This window comes from Manis javanica, chromosome X (genome assembly GCF_040802235.1).
Source record: "Manis javanica isolate MJ-LG chromosome X, MJ_LKY, whole genome shotgun sequence".
Taxonomy (NCBI): Eukaryota; Metazoa; Chordata; class Mammalia; order Pholidota; family Manidae; genus Manis; species Manis javanica.
The window spans coordinates 7,760,228-7,785,795 of record NC_133174.1 but is presented as its reverse complement, the minus strand read 5'-3'; the positions used below and the strand labels follow the sequence as shown (position 1 = coordinate 7,785,795).

The 25,568-nt window shown below is 42.6% G+C and overlaps 1 protein-coding gene across 2 annotated transcripts; it reads right to left on the bottom strand.

The window, feature by feature from the left end:
• Positions 1-3,667: 3,667 nt before the first annotated feature.
• On the bottom strand, positions 3,668-23,667 carry TLR7 (toll like receptor 7). Of its 2 annotated transcripts, XM_073227650.1 has the most exons (3): positions 23,535-23,667; positions 22,316-23,059; positions 3,668-7,696 (listed from the first exon to the last, which is right to left on the bottom strand). In XM_073227650.1, the coding sequence occupies exons 2-3, from the start codon at positions 22,328-22,330 to the stop codon at positions 4,547-4,549; spliced, it is 3,165 nt and encodes a 1,054-aa protein (XP_073083751.1). In that variant the 5' UTR covers positions 22,331-23,059; positions 23,535-23,667; the 3' UTR covers positions 3,668-4,546. The 2 variants fall into 2 exon arrangements, with proteins under 2 accessions (XP_073083751.1, XP_036876479.1); XM_037020584.2 differs by having other exon boundaries at positions 22,316-23,664.
• Positions 23,668-25,568: the final 1,901 nt, after the last annotated feature.

The following is a 25,568-nucleotide window of genomic DNA, read 5'->3' as shown; positions in this document are numbered from 1 at the left end:
GGGGGTGATACCAATGTCCCAGGGGTGACTGCAGGACAGCAGACTAGTTCTAACTTCCAGAAGAGCCCAAGTACTCTTAGCCGTGTGGTCCCCTGGACACTGGGCCTCAGATACGGGTCAATCAAAGACTTCTCTGTCCTGCCAAGACCCCATAAAAAGAAGCCTCACAGTAAGCAGCCTGCCTTTGTCTCCCTGGACTCCGGCCAGCTCCTCCCTTGGAGTGGATTCAAATACAACTTTTATTCTGCTTTGCTACTCTGTCTCTGCCTTTCAATTCTTTTTGTGGTGGGGACAAAGACCGAAGAGAACGAACTCGACCCCCAACATTATGACAATCTTGCTGAGGACGTCAACCACCGCAACTCACTATTATGAGAGCCTCTGCAGTGTACAACCCTTGATCACCCCAACCGGCGAGGGTGCGGTAGTCGTGTATACCAGACAAGACAAAAGCTCCCGCCAGCCAGAACATTGAGAGACGTTTTCTGTGTGAGGAGGCAACTGCCCGCCTCCCCTGGCCCACTGTGGGCTCTGGGGTGTCTGAAAACTGCCGTGAGACTCCCCAGGACTTCCTCTTTCCCTCCGCACCCTACCAGATCTTTTAGGGGAAAATGCTCCTTCTGGGACGCTGGGACTCAGACCTTCTCAGCCAATGTAAATCATTTAATTAATACAAATCACCAAGCAGGAGAAGGGATACATATAGGAAGAACTACAGCCACGGAAATGTCCTGAAAGACGTATTATACCTTCCAAGATTAGGATAATCTTAGGCAGAACACCAGGTCTTATCCAGTTTCTTAACTCACATGCTTAGAAGTGGAGGTAAACAGACAGAATATGCATTTGAACAGCAGGAAATCAGGCCAGGGTCCCCCAGGGACGTCTCGCCAAGACGTGAGAGAAGGCTGTGCTCCCTGCAGCAGGTGGGGGTTTGCTCTGTGTGGGAAAGAGATGGGCTTATGCCACAATACAAACGAAGTTGCCCCTTCGAAGCAGAAGACCCCACCTGCAGCAACGGCCCATTCTTTTCCTTCTCAGGAGCTACATGAGGCACGCCTGGGCACCTCTGCCGAAAAGGAAACCGAGGGCAAGGGGGGTGCGCAACAGAAGATGGAGAAGATACGAACCCTAGAACAGCCTGAAACTGTCCTATTGTCATTTCAGCATCAGCAGCGTGGATGGCCCCTATCAGCAGGCCTTTGCCCACACAGTCTCATCAGGAGCTTGGGACTCTTTCTGTCTTTACGACCCTCCCCTTTCAGTGTGCCAGCTGGTGGGCTGGCCGGTCTCATGTTCTCTGCGATCACGTGAACTCAGTGAAATGGACTTCCTATGGACCTAAGAGTGTTCACACAGAGCTGCAAGTGGACCTGAGGATGGGGCCAAGAGAATCCGACTCAGAAGGGGGCCCTGATCAGACCCACCGTCTCTCTCCTGTACAGATGGCACACACTTGCTTTGCCTTTTTCTCAACCATAACATCTGCCCTGCCTCCTGCCCCCCTTGGCTTGAATCCTACAAATACCCAAGTCTTGCTGAGGGACAGTACCTATCTGAGGAGGAAGGATACATCCTCGCCAGGTGCGGGTTGAAAGGGGCTGGGGGCCAAGCCTTGAGGGAGGAGTGGGATCTAGGGAGAATCAGCACTCCCTTCCGGAGCACAGCCAACCAGAGGTGGGTCAGTGGAGAAGCAGGGTACTATGAGATTGGCAGGGGACCTGCCAGTCACATGCTCTTGGTAGCCCGAGTTAGTGGTGTTTGATCAGAGCCATTTGCAAATGTACAGAACTCCACAGAGCCCTACGAAGGTCAAAGGAGTGACTAGTCAAGATGACAAAGGAATTGAAGCTAAAACCATCTGTTGATATGCTTTTGCTTGTTTCCTACGACAAACCACTGTACCTAACCTCATGTCAAAATATGCCGTGGTTTTGAGTTGCACTATTTTCAGTTTCCCTTCCTCTTGATCCATTTCAGAAGATGTGTTAAGTTGTCTTCAAGGGCTTTATGGCTTATAAATCACCAAAATAGCTTAGACTTTATGTATTTATGTGTTTTCATAGAAGAGAATTTATGATGGTCAGAAGTTGATTTTTATAACATTTCTTTGCTTTCACTGAAGAAAGGCATCTATTAAATACAATAAAGCTCATAGAAGTTGTCAAACCATTGGCTCTAGCAACTTAGTTATGTCTCTATTCGGTCCAGAGACTAATTTGGGAATTCGTGACCCTTATTAATTGAGTACATGTCCTTTGGCAATAATTCGTATACTGTGTATTTTCAGCTGTACCTAAAGTGAAACCTTTGGCATTTCCATACATGAGGGCAACACAATATCTTCCAGCCAATGCTCTGAGATTTGAACACATACACACTGTTTTCCAAAGGGCACAGACACCTCTGTATATAATTTCTTTCATGAAATAAAGCAAATTTGTCAGGTTTCAAACTTTGAACTCATATCAACTTATACCCAATTGGAAGTACATGTGTCTTCGGAATGTCTTGGTCCCGGTCCTTTCTGTTGCTGCTTTTGAGTGGTAAAGCTGAAATTCAAGACTGAGCCCTTCTCAGTGTTAAGGTCTGTAAACCTGTTTCTCCTTCCCCCTCCCTCCAAATTTAAAGGAATACATATAATTGTCATCTCTGCCTGATTACTATAAATAAATACATGCTCTTGGGGTCCTCTTTTAGAGTCTACCGTCAAAACCATCTACAGTTGATGGAGTAAGCTTGCAGATAATTACAAACATATAGAATCGATTAACAAAGAGGTTTGAAAGACCATTGGATAAGGCAATTTTACTTTGGCTACAGTACTTTGCAATGCAGATAAAAATATATGTCTTAGCTCAGGCTGCTATTGCAAAATACCATAAACTGGGTGGCTTAAACAATAAACATGTATTTCTCACAGCTCTGAAGAATGGAAGTCTGAGAACAGAGTGCCAGCTTGGTCTGGTTCTGGTGAGGACCTTCTTCTGGGTTGCAGACTGTTGACTTCTCTTTGTATCCTCACATGGTGGGAACACAGCAAGGTAGTTCTCTGGCTCCTTATATACAAGGCATTACTCCTATTCATGAGGGCCCCACTCTCATGGCCTAAGCACCTCCCAAGGTCCCACCTCCTAATACCATCCAATTAAAGGTTAGGATGGCAACATATGAAATTGGGAGGGGGAGGGGGGTATTCAGTCGTAGTAATACTTTAAGAAGGTAAATTACCGATTCCTCAAGGGAGGAACAACCTAAGACAGGCACAGTCGCAGGGGGGCCATCAGGTGAGAAATCGGGGAACAACAGTGGTGAAGCTTAGAACCTCACACCCCCTGTTTTGAGAGAAATCTTCTGCATCCGTGGATGTTTTATTGCCCTTGTCTAGCTTGGATTAACACATAGTCTACAGGCACACACCTGATCATCTACAATTGCCCTCTTACAGCACTAAACTATGTTTTCTACCTTTATCTTGCATCTACCTACCAGTTCAGCATTTTATTAAAAATAAAAATAATAATAATAATAAAGGGAGAAATGTGGGATCCACATATAAATCAAGTATAAAAATCAAATGAATATTCATATCTGACCTGATTGTTTATAATTCATAATGCGTGATCAAAACCGAAAGTTTCTGTGATGAATGCCCTTGTACTGTTCACCATGTAAGAACTTATTCACTATGTAAGAATTTGTTCACCATGTAAGAACTTGTTCGTTATGCTTCAGAAGATTGGAGACTGATGAGAATTAGGCTTGAGATGGATTAATGATTGTGCATTGAGCATTGACCCCCCTATACAGAATTTTATTGTTGTTAACAACCATTTGATCAATAAATATGAGATGCCCTCTCAAAAAAAAAAAGGTAAATTACCTTCAAAGATAAATAGCATCACTTTGTATAAAGGCAGATCACTTAATTGTTTTCCATTTGAAAGTAAACTATGTCCATCGATGGTAAAGATGGTTCTCCGCCTTTCCCAGCAGCAGGGCCAAGCTGCGCCCAAGCAGCAACCACCAGTCTGCTGCCAACGCTCCGTCTGGATAGAAGGGGGCACTAGATGATACTGAAGCAATTAGTTGAGGAGTTAACGGTGTTTTTATTTCACTAACTCTAGTACATTGTGATGTCATACAGACAGATCCTCAGCATTTTTTACCCTGTTTCTATACAGTACTTCTAATGGGTAGAAGTGTAATACTTCTCAATTTTGTGATTGTGTGCATATTTAATAATCACAGTTAGAGGAGGATCAAAGCCCCATGTCCTCTACTTGCCACCCTTCTCCCTATAGTATTTTATATAGGAGCAGAGGGGAGAGACTCAAGTGCAAATGGAGACACAGAAAGATAAGAAAGACAACTTGATCTATTTTATAAATCCCACTTTTCCAATTCCTTTGTCATACACTGGTGACTCCTCTCTCCCAGGTCTTGGAGAATTTAGAAACATTCTTTCAGTGAGATATTTATGAGAAAATGTAGGCAGCCGAGCTTCTCCTTGGTAAGTTAAGCAGTCACATTTTGCAAAGAAGGGCTATACCGTCTCTTTGAACACCTGACTGTAGGTCACGTGATTGTCTGTGGTCAGGGCATTTTTCAGACATTGCCAGAAGTATGGGTGAGCCTGTGGATTTGCTGGCCACTCAAGGACAGAACTCCCACAGAGCCTCTTCCGGAGCTGGAGGAACTTGGACTTCTGAAAGGGTTTCTCAAGGAATATCAAGATAATTACATCCACTTTTTCATCTATAAGCCTCTGATGAGACAAGTAAAATGCTATCTTAAAGTTCTCAGTCTTTGCATATTTGTCTGTCATTACAAACACTGTCTTTTTGCTAAGCTGTATGCTCTGGGAAAGGTTTTCCAGAACTGGCTGCCCTGGTAACCAGTCCCTTTCCTCAAGACATAAATTAAAATGTTTCTCTCTTGGTTCTTCCAGTTTGGCCACCAGCTCATCCAAAACCCACTCTGTCACTGCTGGGTCTTTAGTGTCATACACAATAAAAGCATCATAGCAGGAATCCGGTGACGTCAGACGCTGATACCCCTTTAATTTGGCCTTACAGAAATGGTAACTATACCATACATCCCAGAAATAGAGGTGGTGTGCTATCATAACCATCATCAGTAAGAGAACCATCGATGTAGAAAGTGAGAACAGAATGAAGTTCGTCAGATCTAACTCACAGGTATACAGATCCAGAGAGACCACACTCTGGCCCCTGTGTGCTCCTGGCCCCACACAAGTCACATCTGTGGCCAAGTAAGGAATGTTCACCTCCGTATGGTTAACCCACCAGACAAACCACACAGCATCACAGGTACACAGAAACCGATTGTGGTGCAAGAGCAACATCTCCAGATTGTTGAGGACATTTTCTGGAAAGCTAGTCTTCTGAATAATCTGGATTTTATTTGAGCTGAGGTCCAGGTATCGCAACTGGAAAGCATCTTGTAGAAAATACTTCGTCAGATGCCTGACTTGATTATATTTAAGAATTAGTTTCTTGAGACTTCTGGAACAGTTGAATAATCTCTCAGGGACAGTCTTCAGCTGGTTGTTGCTGAGGTCCAAAGTTTCTAGATTCCTCAGATACTGGAGTCTTCCCCAGTTGAAAGACTTGAGGCCATTATTAGCCAAGGAGAGAGTCTTTAGATTTGGAGGCATACCATCAAAAACTCCAAAAGGCAAGAAACTCAGGGAATTTTCAGAGATGTCTAATTCCTCTAGGTTTTGCAGATTCTTGAAGAATTTTAAGTATCTGTTATCACCATCTCTCCATAAAACATCCAAATGATTTCCCCTGAATTCCAGAGTTCTAAGAGATTCGCTCTCCATGGTCCTGCTGTTGGAGGTAGAGATGTCATTGTTGTTCATCATCAGCTTCTTCAGAAACTTTAGGTTCTTAGTAAAGTTTAGCATGTGAGTAATTCCTTCTGATTGAAAATAATGGCTGTTACTGCTTATATCTAGAACTTCCAGTTTGCGCAGCTCCTCAAATGCTGTTGAGTAGAGTAAATCAAGCCGGTTGTTAGAGAAGTCCAAATATTTCAACTCCACTAAAGGCTGAAATTCACTGCCATTAAGAGTTTGGCTAATACTATTTCCTGACAAGTTTAGACATTTGAGGAAAGAAAGATGCTGAAAATCAGAGGATTTGATAAAAAAGATGTTATTTCTGCTTAGATCCAAGGTCTGCCCATATGTGTAACAATCTTCATTAAAAGACAAGAAAGATGGAGTCTCTTTGTTTTTGAACCTGCAGCTCCTTGCATACTCATCATATTTGAAATAATGTAATGCTTCAAAGATCTGGGGTGCATGGTTTTCTACAGAAGGCCTGGCATTAGAGCAGAAACCAACTTCACTTGAATCTCCTGAAGGTGATATTTTGTTCATTGAAAGATCTATGATTTTCAATGTTTTAAATTGTTTGAATATGCTGAGGTTAGCAATTTTTATGAAGTTAGTGCCAAGATCAAGGACTTCAAGATTGGAAAGTTTACGTAATGGGGAGAGGTTAAAGCTTCCCAGCTCCTTAAAGACATATCCTTTGATCCGCAAAACTTTCAGGTTTTTCAGGGAAGAAAATGCATCTGATAGATTCATAAATGTGCGATAGACCTGGAGTTCGTAATTGAAAGAGAGATCCAATTGGACAAGGTTGTGAAGAAGATGCAAAAATTTGGCATCTCCAATTTCTTTGGCCAAAAAGTTTTGGGAAAGATCTAGTACCTTAAGTTTGTTCATGTTTTTAAACCATCTTTGGGGCACATACTGAAGTGAGTTACTGTGTAGACGTAAAACTTGCAATTCTGTCAATGCATCAAAAGCGTTTACATGGATCTGGAGGGGAGAATTATTTTCACAGGGTGTACAAGGAAATGGGACATTATAACAACGAGGGCAATTTCCACTTAGGTCAAGAATTTGCAGTTGATTGAGGTTATTAAAGTCATCCTCATGGATTTTTACAATGATGTTGTTGTAAAGATAGAGTTCTGTTAAAGAAGATGGCAAAATAGTGGGGACAGCTGTAATATTGTTATCTTTTAGGGAGAGCAATTGTAAATGTTTCAGATTGAGGAAAGCATCTTTTTCGATGAAAAATGAAACATTACAAGGGTTGCGAAAATAACAGTTTTGGCCCAGGTAGAGTCTTTCTAAGTTGACCAGTTCTGTTAGATTCTCTTTCATGAGAGAAAAGATACTGTTGGCCTCAAGGCTCAGCAGCTGTAAGCTGAGAGGAAGACCCTGAGGTATTTCTAGAAGCTGATTTCCATCCAGGTAAAGGGACTTTAAATAATTGAGTCCACTAAAGCTTCTTGGTTTAATCTGCAGCCTCCTGGTGCACACGTTGTCTTTTCGCCCCAGTTTAATAGGTACACAGTTGCATCTGAAATCGATCTCTATCAGATGGTCCAGCTGGTAGAAGGAGGTTGGAGAGATGCCAGGTATGTGGTTGATGGTGAGGGTGAGGTTGGTGGCGTTGGTGGGAATACCTCCAGGGATTTCTGTCAAACGCTTGTCTGTGCAGTCCACGATCACATGGGCATTTGGAGCATCCACAGAGACATCACAGGGCAGAGTTTTAGGAAACCATCTAGCCCCAAGGAGTTTAGAAATTAGGACCATGTTAAAAAGGATAAGAAATTGTCTCTTGAATGTCCACATTGGAAACACCTGCAAGTATAAGAAAGCACAAATCACCATTCTAAAAAGAATACCAAGAATCAAAATGGAAAGTTCCCATTGCAGCCTCTCTTTTGCTACACTTCAGGAAAAACAATTCATGTCTGGTTCTCGATTGTCTAAACAGCACCCTTTCTCGGTATTTGTCAGTTACTGAAGTTCATAATCATTTGCTTACAGTAATATTTAGCTTTTAAGGTGATAGACGCAGCATTTTTCTGTTCAGTGTTTATTAGAGTGGTTAGATGGGAGAGCCATCAGTTAGCTGCCAAAGTCTGAAATATGGGGGCGAGGGAGGAATTCTTAAATGCAAATACAGTAGGAAGAATACGATTAAGAGTTTGGTACAATTACTGTTTGCTAAGCCTGCTCTGGTACATTTTACATGCCTAAGTAAGGAAATACAGGATTTTCATGCCTAAATAAGGAAATAAAGGAGATTCATTAGCCCTATTTTACAGATTAAGACATAGCTCAGTAATATTAGCTGATTTGCCCAAGGTCACCTGACTCCTGCCATTTTGGCACTGCTATTGTTAAGTTGGTTTTCCCCTTGGATTGTCCTTGGAAATCATCTCCAGGATGATTTGGGGATGAACATTTTCCCTACACATTGGGTTTCCGTCACGCAAATTTGGAAAGGGGAGAGTAGAGAGGCAGGATATTTACAGGAGTAAAAGGAGGGGGGAGCTTTTAATAATTATGCCAAGACTGTAGGTACAAACCAAGGCTCTCTCAGGCAAATTGGGAGATGGAGAAATCTATTTATAACAGTGATTCTTGGGCATCCATGTTTAGCATAAGAGATACCAGGACCCTAGGGAGAAAGACCTTAAAAGGGAATATGGGAAGCACTTGAGAACTTTACTGGTCACCATATTAACTTAAACTTGCCTTGCCTTAGAGGGTGGTTTAACCATAGACTTGCTCTCAAGTTTCAGGATTTCTCAAAAGTATTTTACTCCAGAACAACGGCTTTAGCTGGTGCTTATCCATGGGATGATCCAGTCTGTATCTCTACAACAAGCTTCTAGCTCAACTAATGCTTTTGTCCTGTCAACTGAGTCAACCAATTACCTTCTGAGCTAATAAACCAAGTGCCTATTTCCTTCAATTCCTGTAATAGGAGATAAGTAAGCAAGTCTCCCCCTCAGCTTGCTTTTCCTCTAAGGCAAAATGTTTCAGAAGGACCTCAGAGCTTCTTCACACATCTTTACATGCCTCAAGTTTGTGGAAGTTAGAGGCACAACATTGTCTCTATTTTTCCCTTTTCACCACCCTGTCTCCTCCTCTCCATCCTTAAAAACATTCACTAAGCCCAGCTGACCTCTTTCATTGTCCTTCTTGACATCTTCCTTGCTTTCCAAGTTTAGTTGACACAATCTCAGTTGACATTCCACCCTTTGTCCTCTGCAAAGCCTGTTCCTTGTCCCTAGGCTCTTGCTCTTCCAATCCGCCCTAACCATCAAGCTTCTCAAACATTACCAGATTTCATTGCTCTGAAATCTAAAATAGTTTTCTTTTTCTTATTTTTTACAGAAGGAGCCCTAACTTTTTATCATGCCATCCAAAGTCTTCCATAATTTGGCCCCTATCTACTTGTCTGGGCTGACCACATACAACTCCACCACCAGCTTCTTTCATCACTAAACAGCCAAGGCCAGCTTGCAGTCCCTGACTTGGAGGTGCCCCCACGTGGTGTACTCTTCCTTACCATTTTTGCCCCCCAGAAACCCAGCTAGCCTTTTAGGCTGTACTTCTCATTCTGGAGCCTGGGAAGATATGGCAATATGTCAGGGGGTACAGGAAGCCCTCAGATAAATATGGTACATCTCGAGCATCAGGCTTACTCAAATATTTAGGAAAAACATTCACCACTCAGGGAGGAGGGTTTGAGTCAAGATGTGGGAAAGGGCTTTAGAAGAGAGGAAGGAGAGAAGTCAAGTGAGCTGTCTGTATGGCTCCTGATGATAGGATCCCAGACCCTGGATCCCATCCGCAGCTCTGCTTCTGTCAGAAGACATGGTAGGTTCTTGAATCCCAACATCAGAAGGCTACAAGTAAGGCTGCTAAGACTGATATTGTGGACCTGGGAGGTGAATTATATTCCAGAGAGGGCCAAAATGGACAAAGGACAAATTCTGAACTTCCAACACCATTCCCATGAACCCACATGAGACCCTGGGAGGAGCTGAGAGTATCCCTGAGTTAGCTGAGTTAAAACCATGAAATGATTGAGACAGCAGTCATCAAACTGAGTTTCCCAGGAAATACCTACTTTAAGTATTTTTGTTATCAGGGGAAATGGATACTCTAAGATGAAGGCATTTTAGTTAGAGAAAAAGTCACAGCAGTGTGCTAGTAAATGATTTAACAACTGGCTTTCCTCCACTGTGCGTGCAAATCCCTGATGTGTTAAGTCCTGGTTTGGAGCATTTGCCAATTCCCATAGTGTAAATCCTCCCACCAATGCCAATTTTGAGCAGCCAATGTGATGTCATGGAGCAGGGAGAAATGTGCAGAGTTGCTCTGCAAAGCCTGTATGAGCTAGTCTAGGGAGCCACTGACCTTCATGCCCCGAGACAATGACTGAGAAATACTTGGCCTGGACATACTACAAATTAGAAAGAAAAACGAGTCAGAAAGTCTTTTTTCTCCCTCATTTCTAAACTTTTCCTTGCGCCTGTCCAGTTTTCTCCTTAGCTACTGCCACCTTTTGGTCACACCTGGGCTGCCACAATAGACTCCTAACTGGTCTCCCTGATGCCCTTTGTCCTCTGCAATTCACTCATCAAGTGGCAGCAGGGTGTTCCTTATAAACATGAATCAGATAAAGTACAATGACTTTCTATTATACTTGGAGTCAAATTCAAAGTCTTTCCCATTGCTTGTATCATGCATATTCTGACTCCAGCCTACACTGCTGATCTTGAACCATCTTCCCCTAGTGTGACCACATGCCAGACATCTGGCCTGTTTTCTGTTCTGCATTTGAGCCAGTCTAGGCACTCACTGTTCCCTCTTCCTGAAATTATCTTTCTCCTCCTCCTCCCACAGCCAAGTCATTCTCATCCTTTGGGTGTCTGCTCAAGTGCCATAGCCTCAGAGAGGCCTCCTCTGACCAGCGTATCTAAATACCCTCCCATGGAATAATAGTGATAATCACAGTAACATGAACTAACTTACTCTATGTTGGGCCTCATTTTCAGTGCTTTACATATATTAACTCATTTCACCCTCATAATAACCACATGAGGGCAGTACTACAGATTCTCAATCCTAATTGAAAACCTTTGGGGGCCAGATGTGTTTTGAAATTCAGAATTTTTCAGAGTTTAGAAGGTATGCAATACTCCTACTGGGGCCTGGGGCAGCATCCCATAATCAAACACACAAAAATGTGTGCAGGGAGCCACAGGATTGGCCACTCAAAGTGGGATTAAGAAAACAAAGAAAGAAAGAGAATTAGTTCATTCAGTTCAGGTCAAGATGTGCCTTCAAATGAGTTCAGATTATGTCATGTTGGCCAACCGTTGAGTTGAGACAAAGCTGTCAGTTTGGGGATTTGGGGATTGCAGACCTCCAACATGCTCTCCAGTTTCCAGACGAGTCGGCTGGGGCACAGAGAGGAATGTGTACTCTGTATTAGACTCCCCTGCTTTATCTCCTTCGTACCCCTTAGCACGATTAGACCTTATCTTGTTGATAACTTATGTGCTTATGTGTTTACCACTGATTGTGTATGAGAATGTAAGGCAGGGCTTTGTGTCCCAGTGTGCAAGAATGCCTGGCACCTAACTAGTGGCCCATTATGCTTGCTCAATACATGAATGAAGCAACGAATGCATGCATGAATGAAATAAAGCAAACTATTTAAAAGAAATTTCCCCTTGGAGTAGGTTCCTTCAGGCTACACCCCCAGGCCCTCCAGGGATCACTTTCTGCCTCTTCTATTTGCCCAAGGATTCCTTGGTCGGGGGAAGGTTTCAGAAGCTTTGCTTCTGTATTGTGAAGTTCAAACCCATCTTCTTTCAAGAAGCTTTGTGGGATCAACCCAGACAGAGTTATCGCTCCCTCCTCTCCTCTCCTACTGCACTGGTGACACGTGAGGCTGTGGAAATAACTCTAGACTGAAGGTCAGAGGAGCTGGGTCTTTGTCCAGGCCCAGTAGTTCACGACTATGTACCCTTCTGAGGCAGATGCTGGGCTCAGCAGAAGACCGCCTGTGAGAGAATGACAGACATGGCAACAACATGGGCCACACCAAGGACCCGGACAGCCCTCCTGGGCCAAGACAGCAAACGTGGGCCAGAACATTCCCCAGCAGTTCCTAAGCTAGAAATTGTACCAAGTAACTGGTGAGAAAGAATTTATTTAAAATAATCACAATTCTGCCAATTTATATTCTTTCTTTCATTTGACAAATATTTATTGAATAACTAATAGGGCAGCAGACACACCATCTCTGCCCTTAAAGAGCTCAAGATCTAGTGGAAGAGAGAAAAATTCACAGATTTAAAATGCATTCATTCTTTCCAGACAAGATGTTGACACTTATACATGTGCAGCTTAACTGCATGCTATTCTTATTCCGTGGGGAATTTTCTGATACTCCAAATTAATTCTTTTTATTATCCTCCTAGAGTCCAAAGATTGTTATATATGTCCCAATATCATTTCCCCCTGCTCCCACCTCTTAGTGAAAGAATCTCCACTTATAGGTAGGCATATGCTACTCTGGAAAAGATTATATTTCCCAAACTCCCTTGCAGCTAAGCTTGGCCATACACCCAAGTTAAAGCCAATGTGGTATGAAAGAAAGTCAGACGTGCAGTTTCTGGGACAAATCCTTAAATGTCAGGGCCATTGCCCTTCCTCATGTCTGCTTCCATCTGGCTTCTTATAATTTGGATGTCATAGCCAGCCATCTTGGACAGTGCAAATAAGGAAAATGTGCAAGGGATGGTGGAGCCACAAGGCAGCTGATCCAGAGTGTCCAGACCCTTGCATGACCTCAGAGAGCAGAGCATAAAGAAGGGCTCTGAATTTCTCACTTCCAGGAGTTCACGATAAATCATAAAATTGTTAAGCTAAGCCAGTATTAATTGGATTTGTTACTGCACAAATGCAAACCTAATTTTATTCAGTGTGGAGTTTAGAACTTGGAAATAAATTGTTGCCTGCAAGAGAACCTAAAATGTGTAATGTTGATGTCACTGGACTCTGGGCACCAAAAACTCAGATATCAGAGCCTGGAAAGCTGGTGACCCACGTTACACCATCGCAAAACACTTGATACAACTATCACCTATGCTACCTTGGAGAGCAGAACACCTGCCAACTTTGACTTCTGTTTTTCTAGTTGTATTGAGATATTAACTTATGTAATTGACATATGACACATTGTAGTAGATTAAGCTGTACAAAATGACTTGATATATGTATATATTGTGAAATTATTTTAAGAAGTCTAGTTAACACTCACCACCTCAAATCATTATAACTATTTTTCTTGTGATGAGAACTCTTAAGATTGACTCTGCTAAAAACTTTCAAATATACAATACAGTCCTGCTAACTCCAGTCACCATGCTGTATGTTACAGCCCCAAAATGCCAACTGCGGCTTTACCCTAAGGGGAAATATTCATAACGATGATGTGTGCTGACAGCTTCGTCTTGGCGTTAGCAGTCTTAGGAGCGAAATGAACTAGCCATCTGTAAGCAGAGATGGAAGGAAGTACCGTCTGCCAAGTGAGGTTTTCTCTGCCTACAGCTTGAACTCTAAGCCTGATGAAGACTTCCTTCATTTGGGGTCTTACAGGGTTGAAAAAGCCAACTGCTTTATCCCAAACTAAAGCAGATGTAATGGATAGAGTCAAAGCAGGAACCTTAAGAGGACCTAAGTGGATGCATACATGTATTTTTCAAGCACTTTCCATTAAGCATTTTCCAGCAGACAATAAAAGCTGGTCCAGGGCAAAGAATCTGATTAAGAGCGCTGCCTTCCCTTCGACTCATACAGCCTCTAGGGAGTTGATTAGATTGAGAAAGAGAGACATTGACAGCATACAGAATCTTTTGACTGAGAATTGTCTAGAGCTGCTCTAATATGATAGTCACCAGTCACAGGTGACTATTTAAATTTAAATGAATTAAAATTCAATGCAATTTAAAAAAATTCAGTTTCTCAGTCACACTAACCGTATTTCAAGTGCTCAAAAACCACATTAGGCACGAGGCTACAATATTCAAGTATGCAGATAAGGAACATGTTCATTACTGCCAGAAGGTCTAGAGCAGGGGGTGGCAAAATTTTTCTGTAAGAGGCAAGGTAGTAGATACTTTAGGCAAAATTGAAGATATTATGTGGGTACTTAAATAACCATTTAGAATATAACTAATTAAAGTTGTAAAAACTTTTTAAAAAGTTGTAAAAACCATTCTTAGCTCACAAGTACAAAAACTGGTGGGCAGACAGATTTGGCCCACGTGTTTGAAGACCCCTGGTCTAGAGGAAACCTCAGGCTGCATTAAACTTGTGCATGGAATTAACTCTAAGCAAATTCAGTCCCGGACTGCCAAATATTAGAAGAAATTATATTCCCTGAAAAGCTGGTATGTCCATTCACATGCTGCTAATTTCAACCAAAAGCATTTAGCAAATTATTTCAGCCTTGTCCCAATTCTAAAAGATAGGCTCATTTACAATGAGGGAGGTCAAAGGCAGAAGCTATAGAACTGGCCCCAAGCAACTTGGACACAGAGCTTGCACTCTTCGTTGCTATGCTATGCTACCTTTCCAGAAGTCTCCATGCCAACACCTCGCCCATCTCTCCTAGGTGGTGAACACTCTTAGGTCCAGAACCTTGCCTGTCTTTACATGTACTGTGTCATCTTGATGCCTGCCACATAGCACAAGATAAGTATTTGCTGGATAAATCAAGGCTTTGAGCTTTCTTAAAATCCCAGGGAAGATTCACACTGAATGATCATAAATAGTACAGTTTTGCCAATGATCAGGTTTTTGACAAGGGGCTGAGGAGAGACCAGGAGGGCTTGGGGCCTCTAAAAGAAGGGTTGAAGAGGGAAAGTGCCATAGAGAGAAAGGGGATGGTGTCAGGGCAAGGCAGTGGGAAGTAGAGCAATGGAGGGACTCCTGTACCATCCCTTTTCTCAGTTCTGTCTCCTTGAATCTGAAATCCCTTGAATTTGTCTCTCCTGGGAACAGGCTCAGCCAGGATGGGACTGTCCCTGTCATCATATGCTCAGTAGTTGAGCCCCAGCCCATCTGGCCCTTGGAACGCCATATGCCAGGCAGGACATCTCTTGGCTTTCCATGCTGGCTGCACTGGAAGCCTAGAACCTGGAGATACCAGCAGGTTTACTTTTCAACATTCAAGCCAGAAGGAAGGTTCATTGCAATGAGAGAGGTGGTCTCTGATCAATCAGGTGAGGGGGAAAATGGGCTCAATGAATGAAGCCTTTCTAAATTTGTTATTTAAAGAAAAATAATACCTTTGAGGCTTCCAAACTTAAAAGATCACCTTGAGAAGATGATTGAAAATGTGGAGTATTCCTTTATTCTAATGGAAATTTCCCTAAGTGTGGACATTTCCCCTATCAAACCATTGGAGTCTACCTGCTTCAGACTGCAGCTGGGACCTTAGTTTCCACGAATGTTATTTTTAAATGTAAGAGTTCATTCAGCATTGAGGTCTATGCTATTTTTCATTGGATTCAAGTAATCCATGTTTTTGTGTTTTGCTTGGTCTTTTGACAATGATTGCCTAAAGACATGTCCCTTTCAGTAATTTGACTTGTAAAATAGCATAATATACTGTGACATAGGCCCAGCTTTGGTAATTAATAATTATACATGCAAATACAATGGGTATATTTGGATGCTTAATTAGCTAATTATGGTAAAAGTGGGAATGTTTGGTTTTTCTATGCGCAGGTGTTTTATTCTCTCAATCACCTTGTTAAGATGGAAAATGTAGACTTCACATTGAACTGCAATCAGTCATTTGAGCTTTTGTATTTTATAATGGCTGCTTTGTATCACATACTTCTTATGTGCTAGATGCTGAGGTGGACACACTCTTCCTATTACATCTCTGAACACTGACAATGAAGTTGAAAGGGCATAAATATTCCCATTTCACAGATGAGGAAGCAGAGATCAGAGAGGCATGGATGACAATCCATCAATTTGGGATAAAAATGGGAAACCAACAGTAACGGAATCACAAACATCCCTTTAAAACAAATGTGGAAGGGCTATAGCTGTTGACATGGAAAGCTGTGCAAGATATACTTGAAAGTTTTAAGAAACCAAATGAATTTTTAAAGCAGCATCAAAATAACATAGCGAATGATCCCTTTATGATGAATGGATGTACATATATTTTATCTGTAATTGCAGAGAACAGTATGGAAGAACACAGTGGAGACTTTCAGCAGTGATTCCTGCTGGGCAGGGCTAAGAAGGGGCCTTTGTTGGGTAGGAAGAAAAGACTTCTTAGCTTCATGTTATATCCTTCTCTACTCTTTGAGGTTTTCACAAAGAACACGTATTGTCTTAATCAAAACATTATTTTTTAATTACAGAAGAAGTAATAGAACCTCATCATTACTATGTGATCGGAAACTGTAAAAAATGAAAAACTCAACAAGTATGTATTGATACCCGCTTTGTGTCAGGTTCCTGCTTCTAAGTGGATTGCATCAGTGGACCAAACAGAAAAGACCCCTGCTGTTCAGGTGCTCATGTTCTCCAAATAATAAACTCAGAAATATTTAACTGTAATAATTGTAACAGATGGTAGGTGGTGTTGTGGAAAAAGAAAACATGGGACAAGGCGAAGGGGATCAAGAATGTGAGATGTGGTTGTGACTATAAATGAGGGGGGCTGGGTGGGCTCACTGGGAAATTGACATTTGAGCAAAGATCTCAAGGAAAGGAGGAAATTGGCCTGGCAGATCCATCTGCAGAAGCATGCGGGGGAAAAGCTCAGCAGGCCGAGGGAAGCGCCTCATGCAAAGACCCCCCAGGTGGAAGCGTGCTGGGATAATCCCAGAGATGGCCACAAGACTGGTGTGTCTGGACCAGGGGTGTAGAAGAACAACAGGAGATGAGGTCAAAGAGGAAGGGCTGAGCTGAGCATGTAGAGCCTTGTCAGCTGGTCACAGATGGTGGCTTTTACTCTGAGTGGAATGCAGGTTTTTGAGCTGAAGGCTGACCTGGTCTGACTTGCAGGACAGAAGGATCATGCTGGCGGCTGTGGTGAGAAACGACAACGAGAGCAAAGGTGGCAGCATGGAGACCAGGCAAGAGGCTATTACAGTAATTCAAGCAAAAGACCCAGCTGGCAGGGATGGAGGGGGTGAGAACTTGCCAGAGACTGGATCTATTTTGAAGGTGAAGCCAAATAAAATATGACTTCAAAGCTCTTGGAAGAATGAGGGATTGGAGACAGCAAACATTTCTGGGAAGTTTCCTGCAAAAGGGAACAAAGACTCTGGCAGTATTTCACAGGGCCAGTAGGGTCAAAAGAATTTATTTTAGGATGTGAGAAACAATAGCATGTTATAATGCTGGTGAGAACAAAAAAAGAGTCCAAAAAAGCAGGAATAATACTGATGATGTAGAGAGAAAGCAGAGATTACAGGTGCGAGGAGGCGAGCAAGGAGGGGCCCCTGCATGCTAGCGGGGAGATGGTCTTAGCGAGGAGCGTACAAATGCTAGCCTTAGTGTAAGTGTCCACAGATTTGTTGACACGCCCACCCCCGGACCTGGGCAGGCTTTTGTGATTGTCTTCACGGAGGGTGGCAGCCGCGGTGATGCTGCAAGACATCCGCAGCCTGGGTAGAAAAGGCGGTCGTGTTTCCACCCACTCCCTAGCTCATCTTTGGCGGTGCTCCCTGCACTTGCTTTGGGGTCCTGAGCCTCCAGCCTAGTAGGAAGTCCCCCACTCTGTGGCCGCCATATGGGAGAGGACACATGGGGACAGCCCCATGAGAGTGAGCGTGCAGGCCAGGCCGGCCCCCACTGACAACTGCCGGAGAGCCACCTTACTGAGCCAGCCGACCCTGGGACCCACGACACACAAGTGTATAGGATCATTGCTGTTTTAAGCCAGCAATTTGGGGCTCATCTGCTGAGTAGCAATAGGTAACTGGACAGGAGGTGAAGCAGGACATAGGAGTGCAGAAGGTATAGAAGGAGAGGGGACCACGTGGACTTCCCCTTCCAATTGCTGCGATGTTCTCAGTGAAGCAGGAGGGATGGTTAATCCGCCAAGAGTGAGGAGACGGCAGAGATGCTGCAGGTTCCAAGGGAGGAGAGGAGGAGGGGGACAGGGTCCTCCACGAGGGCCGGAAGGCCTGGATGAGGAAGCCAGGGTGACTACCTGGTGGCAGCAAGGAGCCCCACAGCCTCCTCACCTTTCTGTAATCGGCATTCACCTTCTGGCCTTTATCATAATTCTTCGTCTAGCTACTATCTGCTTAGATTTCATTCCTTTCAGCAAAATTCTTCACCTAAAGGAAATTCATGTTGACATGGAAATATTGGAGGTCTAGGAACAATTGCTGGTATACTTACCTCCACTCAGTTTACCCAGCCAACCAGTCGGAAGGCCGACATACTGGGCATCCCCTGTGGGCTACTGTGGGCCACGCTGCAGGTCACAACAGCTCCGACCAATCGTCTGCTCCTCTGATTTATTTTCAAGATCACAAAGGAGGGAAATGCCTGGTTGCCCCAGGTGAAAAGGAAGTGTTGGGATATGCCTTTCTGGTGGAGGGAACCTTCAGTCAAGCTGGGGAAGCAAGGGATTTCAGGTCATGGTGGGGATCCTGCAAATGGGTGGGCTGGGCTGAAGCAGAGGAATGGCTGGCTGGAGAGGGAGGAGAATGGACACGAAAGGGCAAGGAGTGGGGGAGCAGTTGCGGGAACCCTAGAATTTGAGTTTACGAACCTTTTGCCCTCTTGATAGGACACTGAATTGTCTGACAACTAGGTATGTGTCCTGTACATCACCCTAAAGGCTAACCAAGCACTGTGAATAAGGGAAGTGACTGAAGTGCTATTTGTTTTAGAGACTGAGCCTCCACTGGGATTTCCCTAATAAATTTACAAGCAAATATCCCCCTTTTTGCAAATTTTGAAATTATTTCTAATTATAGGCCAATCTCTGTAAAGCATGATTACCATGAATGTCAGTCTCATTACAAACAAAAAACCTAAGTACCAGCATATAACCCACTACTTTAAAAACATACTTTTCATCATTTACTTCCTACCATTTTTGCCCAGACTTAGTTTTTAATAGTCTCAAAAAACCCAGAAACTCAACAGCTACTATGCATCACAACAGACACCAAAGACCCAAGACAGTAAATCTTTTTTGACTTTACACCCGTGAGTATGTATTTTATGTTTTGCAGGCCATACAGTCTCTATCACAAATGATATATTACATGAGCGATGAAACTATTTGTGGGCACTGAAATGAGGATTTAACATAGCTTTTATGGGTCACAAAATAGTGTCCTGACTTCTAAAGTCATTTAAAAACATAAGAAACATTCTTGGCTTGTGGGTTGTACAAAAACAGGTGGCAGGCTGGCTACGGCCAATGGCCATAATTTAACCATTGCAGCCCGAAGCTTTGGTGGGCTTCTAAGAAATGATCTGCTTTTGGAGTGCCAAGACACTGGCTGATTAACCTGTGGTGATTGTTTTTAATTTTATCAGTCTTCCACATTTTTAAATAGACAGGTTTAATTTAGTAAGTGCATTCCTTATCATCTGTTTGGCTGTGAAGAAATTTGCTATAGGGAGGAGCAGAATAACGTTTTTAAAATATCTTAACTACTTTGTATTTTACCATGTTTCCTCCTAATACTGATCTCCACACAGTGAGAGGCGCTTTAGTACTAGCCGGGGCTTTGCCAGTGAAAAGATCTGATTTTTAAGTTCTTAATCTGCCACGAAAGAGCACTGTGACTTTGGTGAATCACTTTACCTCATGAGCCTCTGATTTCTCAACTGTAAAAGGATTAGAATACAGGGCTCTTTTGCGACACTATTAAGCGAAATAGGTTAACACATTTATTCACGTCAACCATCATCACAGATTAACCAATATTTAGTAAGCATTCAGCACGTGCATTAAAAACACTGGGAAGATATGGTATCTATCAGTTCTTAGCTTGCTTTTTTCATTTACCATTATATCACGAGTATTTTCTTATGTCATTCAGTACTTTCTTAAAAATTTGCTATGATGGCTATATAATATTCCATTTAACAGGTATACTTCAATTAATTAACCCCTCCCCAACATTGGACATGAGATATTCTATTTGCATGTGGCATAGACTATCTTTGTAAATAGTTTGCCACATTCCTGATCGCTTCAAGAAGTGTTTCTAGAAGCAGAGTTTCCATATCAAAGGATCTGACATATAACTTAAATGTTGAATAATTTGTTTTTGGCCTCTTGTATTTCTTCTATTGGAAGTTGTCTTCATGTCTTTTCTTATAAAATATGTACCAATTTCTCCTTTTTTCTGAAGTAATAAGACATAATTGAAGCCCAAATTTCCTGAGTGTCTTGTGGGTCATTGTGTGCCGGGCTTGTCTAAGTAGAATAGAGGGGTCTCCAGCCAAGACCACCCCCTCCCCCTAACCTCTGGAAGCCCCAGCTCCTTCAGCTGCACCTTGTAAGGCTGCTCTGAAGGAGAAACATCAACACTGACATCAAGCCCTTAGCATGATGCTCGACTTGTAGTAAGTGGTCAATATATATGAACTCTATTATTATTAGTCCTCACATGCTACCCCTCAAGGGGCAAAGGCAGATGTGGGCATGGGTTTGCATAAAAATAGACATCCCAGTGGCTAGGAAATGAAACTAGAAGCAGTTGTTTCTATACTTAGTACTTTTCATTAGGCCTTAGGAACAAAATGAGCCCTGGTGCCAACATTCAGATCTAGAAGTCAGAGTGGGTTCCTGGTGAATGCACTCCATCGTATCTAATTTGGGTGACAAAATAATTTCAGAAAAAGGCTGCTGGTGTCTTTTCTTGATTAATTCGTGGCATACCTATAACTCATACTGCTTGCAAAGAACTTGAACATACATTCTATTATGAGCTTCACAATAGCCCTAGAAGGCAACCAGAGAGGTATTATAATGCTCACTTTATAGTCAAAGAAATTGAGTCTGAGATCTTTGGTGACAGGCCCGAGGTCCCCCAGCTAGTGACCTGGAGAGCTGGCACTGACACACCCTCTCTCCTTGACTGAATTTTAGTCAGGTTCCTCTAAGCCACTAGGCCTTGACCTTTGGCCTTCCATGTCCATCTAGTTTTAGCAAGAATCCTGTTGAGTCAGTTTAGGGAGCATCCTTTACTGCTGATATCTGATCAAACCCCTCGTCTGCTGCCACCCTCCCCTCCAGGTGATGTCCCATCTCCCTGACCTGCTTTCAGTGAGAATCCTGCCAGGTTGCTTTATCCCTACCCCTGATGTTTCCTCTCAGTCATTTTTCCATCCACTGACCCCCAACTCTGGTCCTTGTTATAAAGTCCCATATGTCCATGCTGTATTTGGAATTGAGCACAGTTCTATACTGACGTCTCTTTTCCCCTACTGCAATAGCTCCTGAACAAAACCTATTTTTACAGCTGGAACTACTACCCAGCTCTGGTTTCCTTTGACAGCATGCGAGCCCAGGCCCCCCTCGGCCCCAGTCCTGTGTGCTCGCCTGCACACATACTCATTCAGATAACCCCAAACGCTGTTAAAAGCACAAAGTAACTTCATTGATTTGTATGGCTTGAAAGCCAAAAACGGAAGGTGAAAAGTTAGGTCTATAGAAGCTATTTCCCCTGTTCAAACACTTGCTCCTCGTCACCACAGCACGCATTCACTCCTGTAAGAAGTTGATAGAGCAAGCATCGAATACTCTGAAATTATGAAATACCCGCATGATTAATCTTGATTATGAAATATCATGAAGACGTTTCCCCCCGAAAATAACCAAAGTACCGATTCTTAAACTTCTCTCTTGCCAGCTGGTTTCAGCTCTTCCCCACAAAGGTTATAGATAACACTTTCTCAGGGATTTCTTAGCTGCTCTTACCATTTTTAGTCTTCTTCCAAAATGAAATATAGAGGTCTGGTTGAAGAGAGCAGAGCATGAGAGAGATCAAGGTCAGCCTGAGATGGGCCCGAGAGCATAAACTCAGATAAAGAGAAAACACCAAACTTTCTCTTTCAAAGACAGAAGAGCACTGTAGTTTCAAAATCTGCTGGGAACATAGCTCTGAACTGTGCTGTTGAAAACACCCGTCAATGGTATTTACTTCCTCAAAGCTATATAGATAAGAAGCATACTCCAGAAAGCATTTCTAATATTATTAGAAGTTTGACTCTGTCTTTGAATAACTGACATTTTAGACTACCAAACCTTTTCTTTCGATTCCCCCAAAAATATTTTTTTTTTTGCGTATCATTTGGGTTCCCTCTCCACTCCCTGAGAATGGCTCCTACAACTAGTTAAATTATTCAAATTTATCCCAATGTTTAAAATACCTTTCTTGGTTGCATGGAATAATCCTATGTCTGGCGTCTCGTGAGGTGAAGAGATGGGCTTCAGGAAGCATAGAGTCACAGCAGCTCCGGGCAGCCAGCTCGGGGTGTCCAAGTGCAAAGACCAGGTGGGGGATGGGGGTGAGGGTGGGGGGAAGGGGGAGGAGCATGATCACTGACTTCACCCCAGACATGAGGTTTGCAGAAGCACCAGGTTCCTCTTATTTCTACCACCATAATTGAAGCAATGTCTCCTCTAAATCCAAACAAGCTGGTAGACCCATCTTCCTCCTTTTTCCTAAGAGAGCTTCTCAGCCTCAACACTGTTGACATTTTCGGTGAGATCCTTCTCTGTTGCACAGTAAGATGTTTAGCAGCATCCCTGACCTACGCTCACTAGAGGCCAGTTGTGACAATCACAGATGTCTCCAGACAATGCAAAATATCCCCTGGAGGGCAAAAGCACCCCAGGCTGAGAACTACTGTTCTATAGATGTCTAAATATACCTTGTTGTGTCTTCAGCCAACTGAAAGAGACTTTGGCTTTTAAGCCGTGGCACAGCTTCCGGTTGGATCAGTCCAGTTGAAGAGGGTCCGCTGCACTTGCGGTCCCGTGTGATAGAAAGCCTTGCTTCTCAAAATGGGGTCCCTGTGAGAATTGGTCCCTTCTTAACTGATGACTGGGGCCTTTTGTAAGTCAAGTCAAAATAGAGGTCGTTTTGTTTCAAGTTTGTTAGCCCACATAGCCTGGAGAGAATTTGAAAATGCAAAGTTTGCTGCAGGGAAACCAGCTGATAATGATCAGGGTTAATAAACTGGATTGAAAAGTCAGTGGTGCTGCAGACCAGCTGAAAAACTATTGGGTAATAATGATAACAGGGGATATTTACTGAGGGTTTGTTATGAGCCAGACACTGTTTTAACTGCTCTATATGTACTGTCTCATGAAATACAGAAAAGAAGTAAACATCTTATTAATCATTTTTTTCTTCAAATAATGAAATTAGTGCTGAAAAGATATTGGACTTTTCCCATGTCAAATGCTCTTCAATATGTGAAAATCAATAGCTTTCTCACATTTAAACAATTACCCAGATTGGTCATAAGACAGATCCCTTTCAAAATAGTGACAAAAATATGGACTACTTGGGAAGAAAACTGACATGAAATGCGTAGGAATGAAGGAGGTGGTGGTGGAGTCGGGGAGATGATTATGCTTTACCTCCCAGGCTGCGGGCCTTCCTTCTCTCTCTCCCTGTGCTGTGCCCCGAGAGGCTGAGCTGTGTCAACTTCATCCACCACTGCCAGGCTGCTGGTGGGGTTTGGCCAATGGAGAGAGAGGTCAGGGTATTTACCCGCCTGGCTCCCTCCCTTTGTGGAACTGTTGTACTGCCCGCAACCCTCTAATGAGGTTCCTGTCAGGTGACGCGCTCCTCACCACTGCTCTTCCCAGATTCCACCAATTGTTCTTTCCCCTCCCACGGCAGGCCTGCGCTCCGGAAGACTCCCACTGAAGAGCTGCACCGTCCCATCTGATTTCCCCAAATCCTGTCCAAACTGCCTTTAACAGTACTTTGCTAAATTCATCAATGTCTTACTTTGAGTGTACCACCTGTTTCCTGCCAGGACCCCGGAGGACGTGAAGAAAATGTAAATAAATGAAGAGAAACACGTATTTCATTATTAGGGCTGGAGGCCACAGCTTTGTCCAAAATGGGGATTTTGCTTAAATTGATTTGTAAATGCTGTGCAATCCCAACCAAACACCAATAGATTTCATGAGTAACTTGCCAGATCGATTCTCAACTGGGATCATTTTGGAAATCAATTGGGCAATTTTGTTGATCACAGAGATTGGGGCTATGTTATCCATAAATGTCATGTCCTTTCATAGGTAAATGGCACATCACCAAATAGCTGTGATAAAAATAAGGCATCAGATCTCACTGGGTTAAGACCACATGTGAGAATAGCCAGGTAATTTCTGAAAGAAACAATAGCAAGGGAAGGATTTTTCCAACAGCTCTATAAATGCATTATAATGCTGCACGGCCTACAGTGGCATATTACCAGCACGACAGACAGTGAGAGGAGATATCAGAACTAAATAAAAGCACATGTGGTACATCACAGTCACATTGATGGCAAAAGGAATTATTAAAATAATGTTGGACAGCAGGCTTACGGGTTAGAAAAAATTAAGTTACAGTCCTCCGTTCATTTCTTACATCAAAACTAACTTCATATGGTTAAAAAATTTAAGTGGAAGACATTGAACATGAAAAGTACTAGAAGAAAACATAAATATTTTTATAATCTTCAAGTGGGAAGTCCTTCTAAGCGTGACAACAAAAATCCAACAGTAAGAACCTCAGAGTCTGAAAGAAAACACTGAAAAATTTGCCTACATAAAAAATAAATCTGCTTCTCATCTGTAAAGTGGGGAATGAAGCTGTGTGATCCGTAAAGACACATCCAGGTTTTCTATGGCAAAATCTTGAGAGATTATGATACTATGCACTTAGTTATTGATCATTCCTCCTTGTATTGTTGCTTACCTTTGACTCATATCTCCTAGCTCCCCACTGATATTATTGACCCTTGAGTTAAGAACATGCCTGTCCCCAGCATCTTGTCCATGTGCGTAAGAGGCCCTTCTTCATGATGCTGAAATTGAGCAGTGTTTATGAAAATAAGAACAATCAGTTAGGTCAGTTTTGAGAGGAAGATCATTAATCAATAGAAGTGATCAGTCAAGTGATTAGTTTCACTAGCTGCTTAGTTTAACTAGCTGTTTGAATCAGCCAGGAATCTAGTCATGTGCAACTTACCTAGTAGTCAAGCATAAATAAAGCCTATGTTTTCTGTTAAACTAGCAAGTCCTTCTTGAATCAATGTGGTGAATTCAATAGCAGAGTGGTTATTAGTTTTCTAATAACGATACTATATCATTATTAGCTTCAATTATCTTAACAGCCTGTTTAACTAAAACTTTCTTTTTCTTCCCAACTCCTTTATTTAGAAAAATTTCAGATACATAGCAAAGTTGAAAGAATTGCACAATATAGCCTGTATACCTGCCGCCTACGTGCAACCATTGTTTGTGAGCCACATGAATTCTACCCCTTTGTATGTGGCCAGGTATGTATATATATATATTTTTAATCATTTGAAAGTTGCCAACAAACGTGACATTTTATCCAAAACACTTAAACCTGTATTTCCTAAAATAAGGATGACACCTGAGAATTAACAA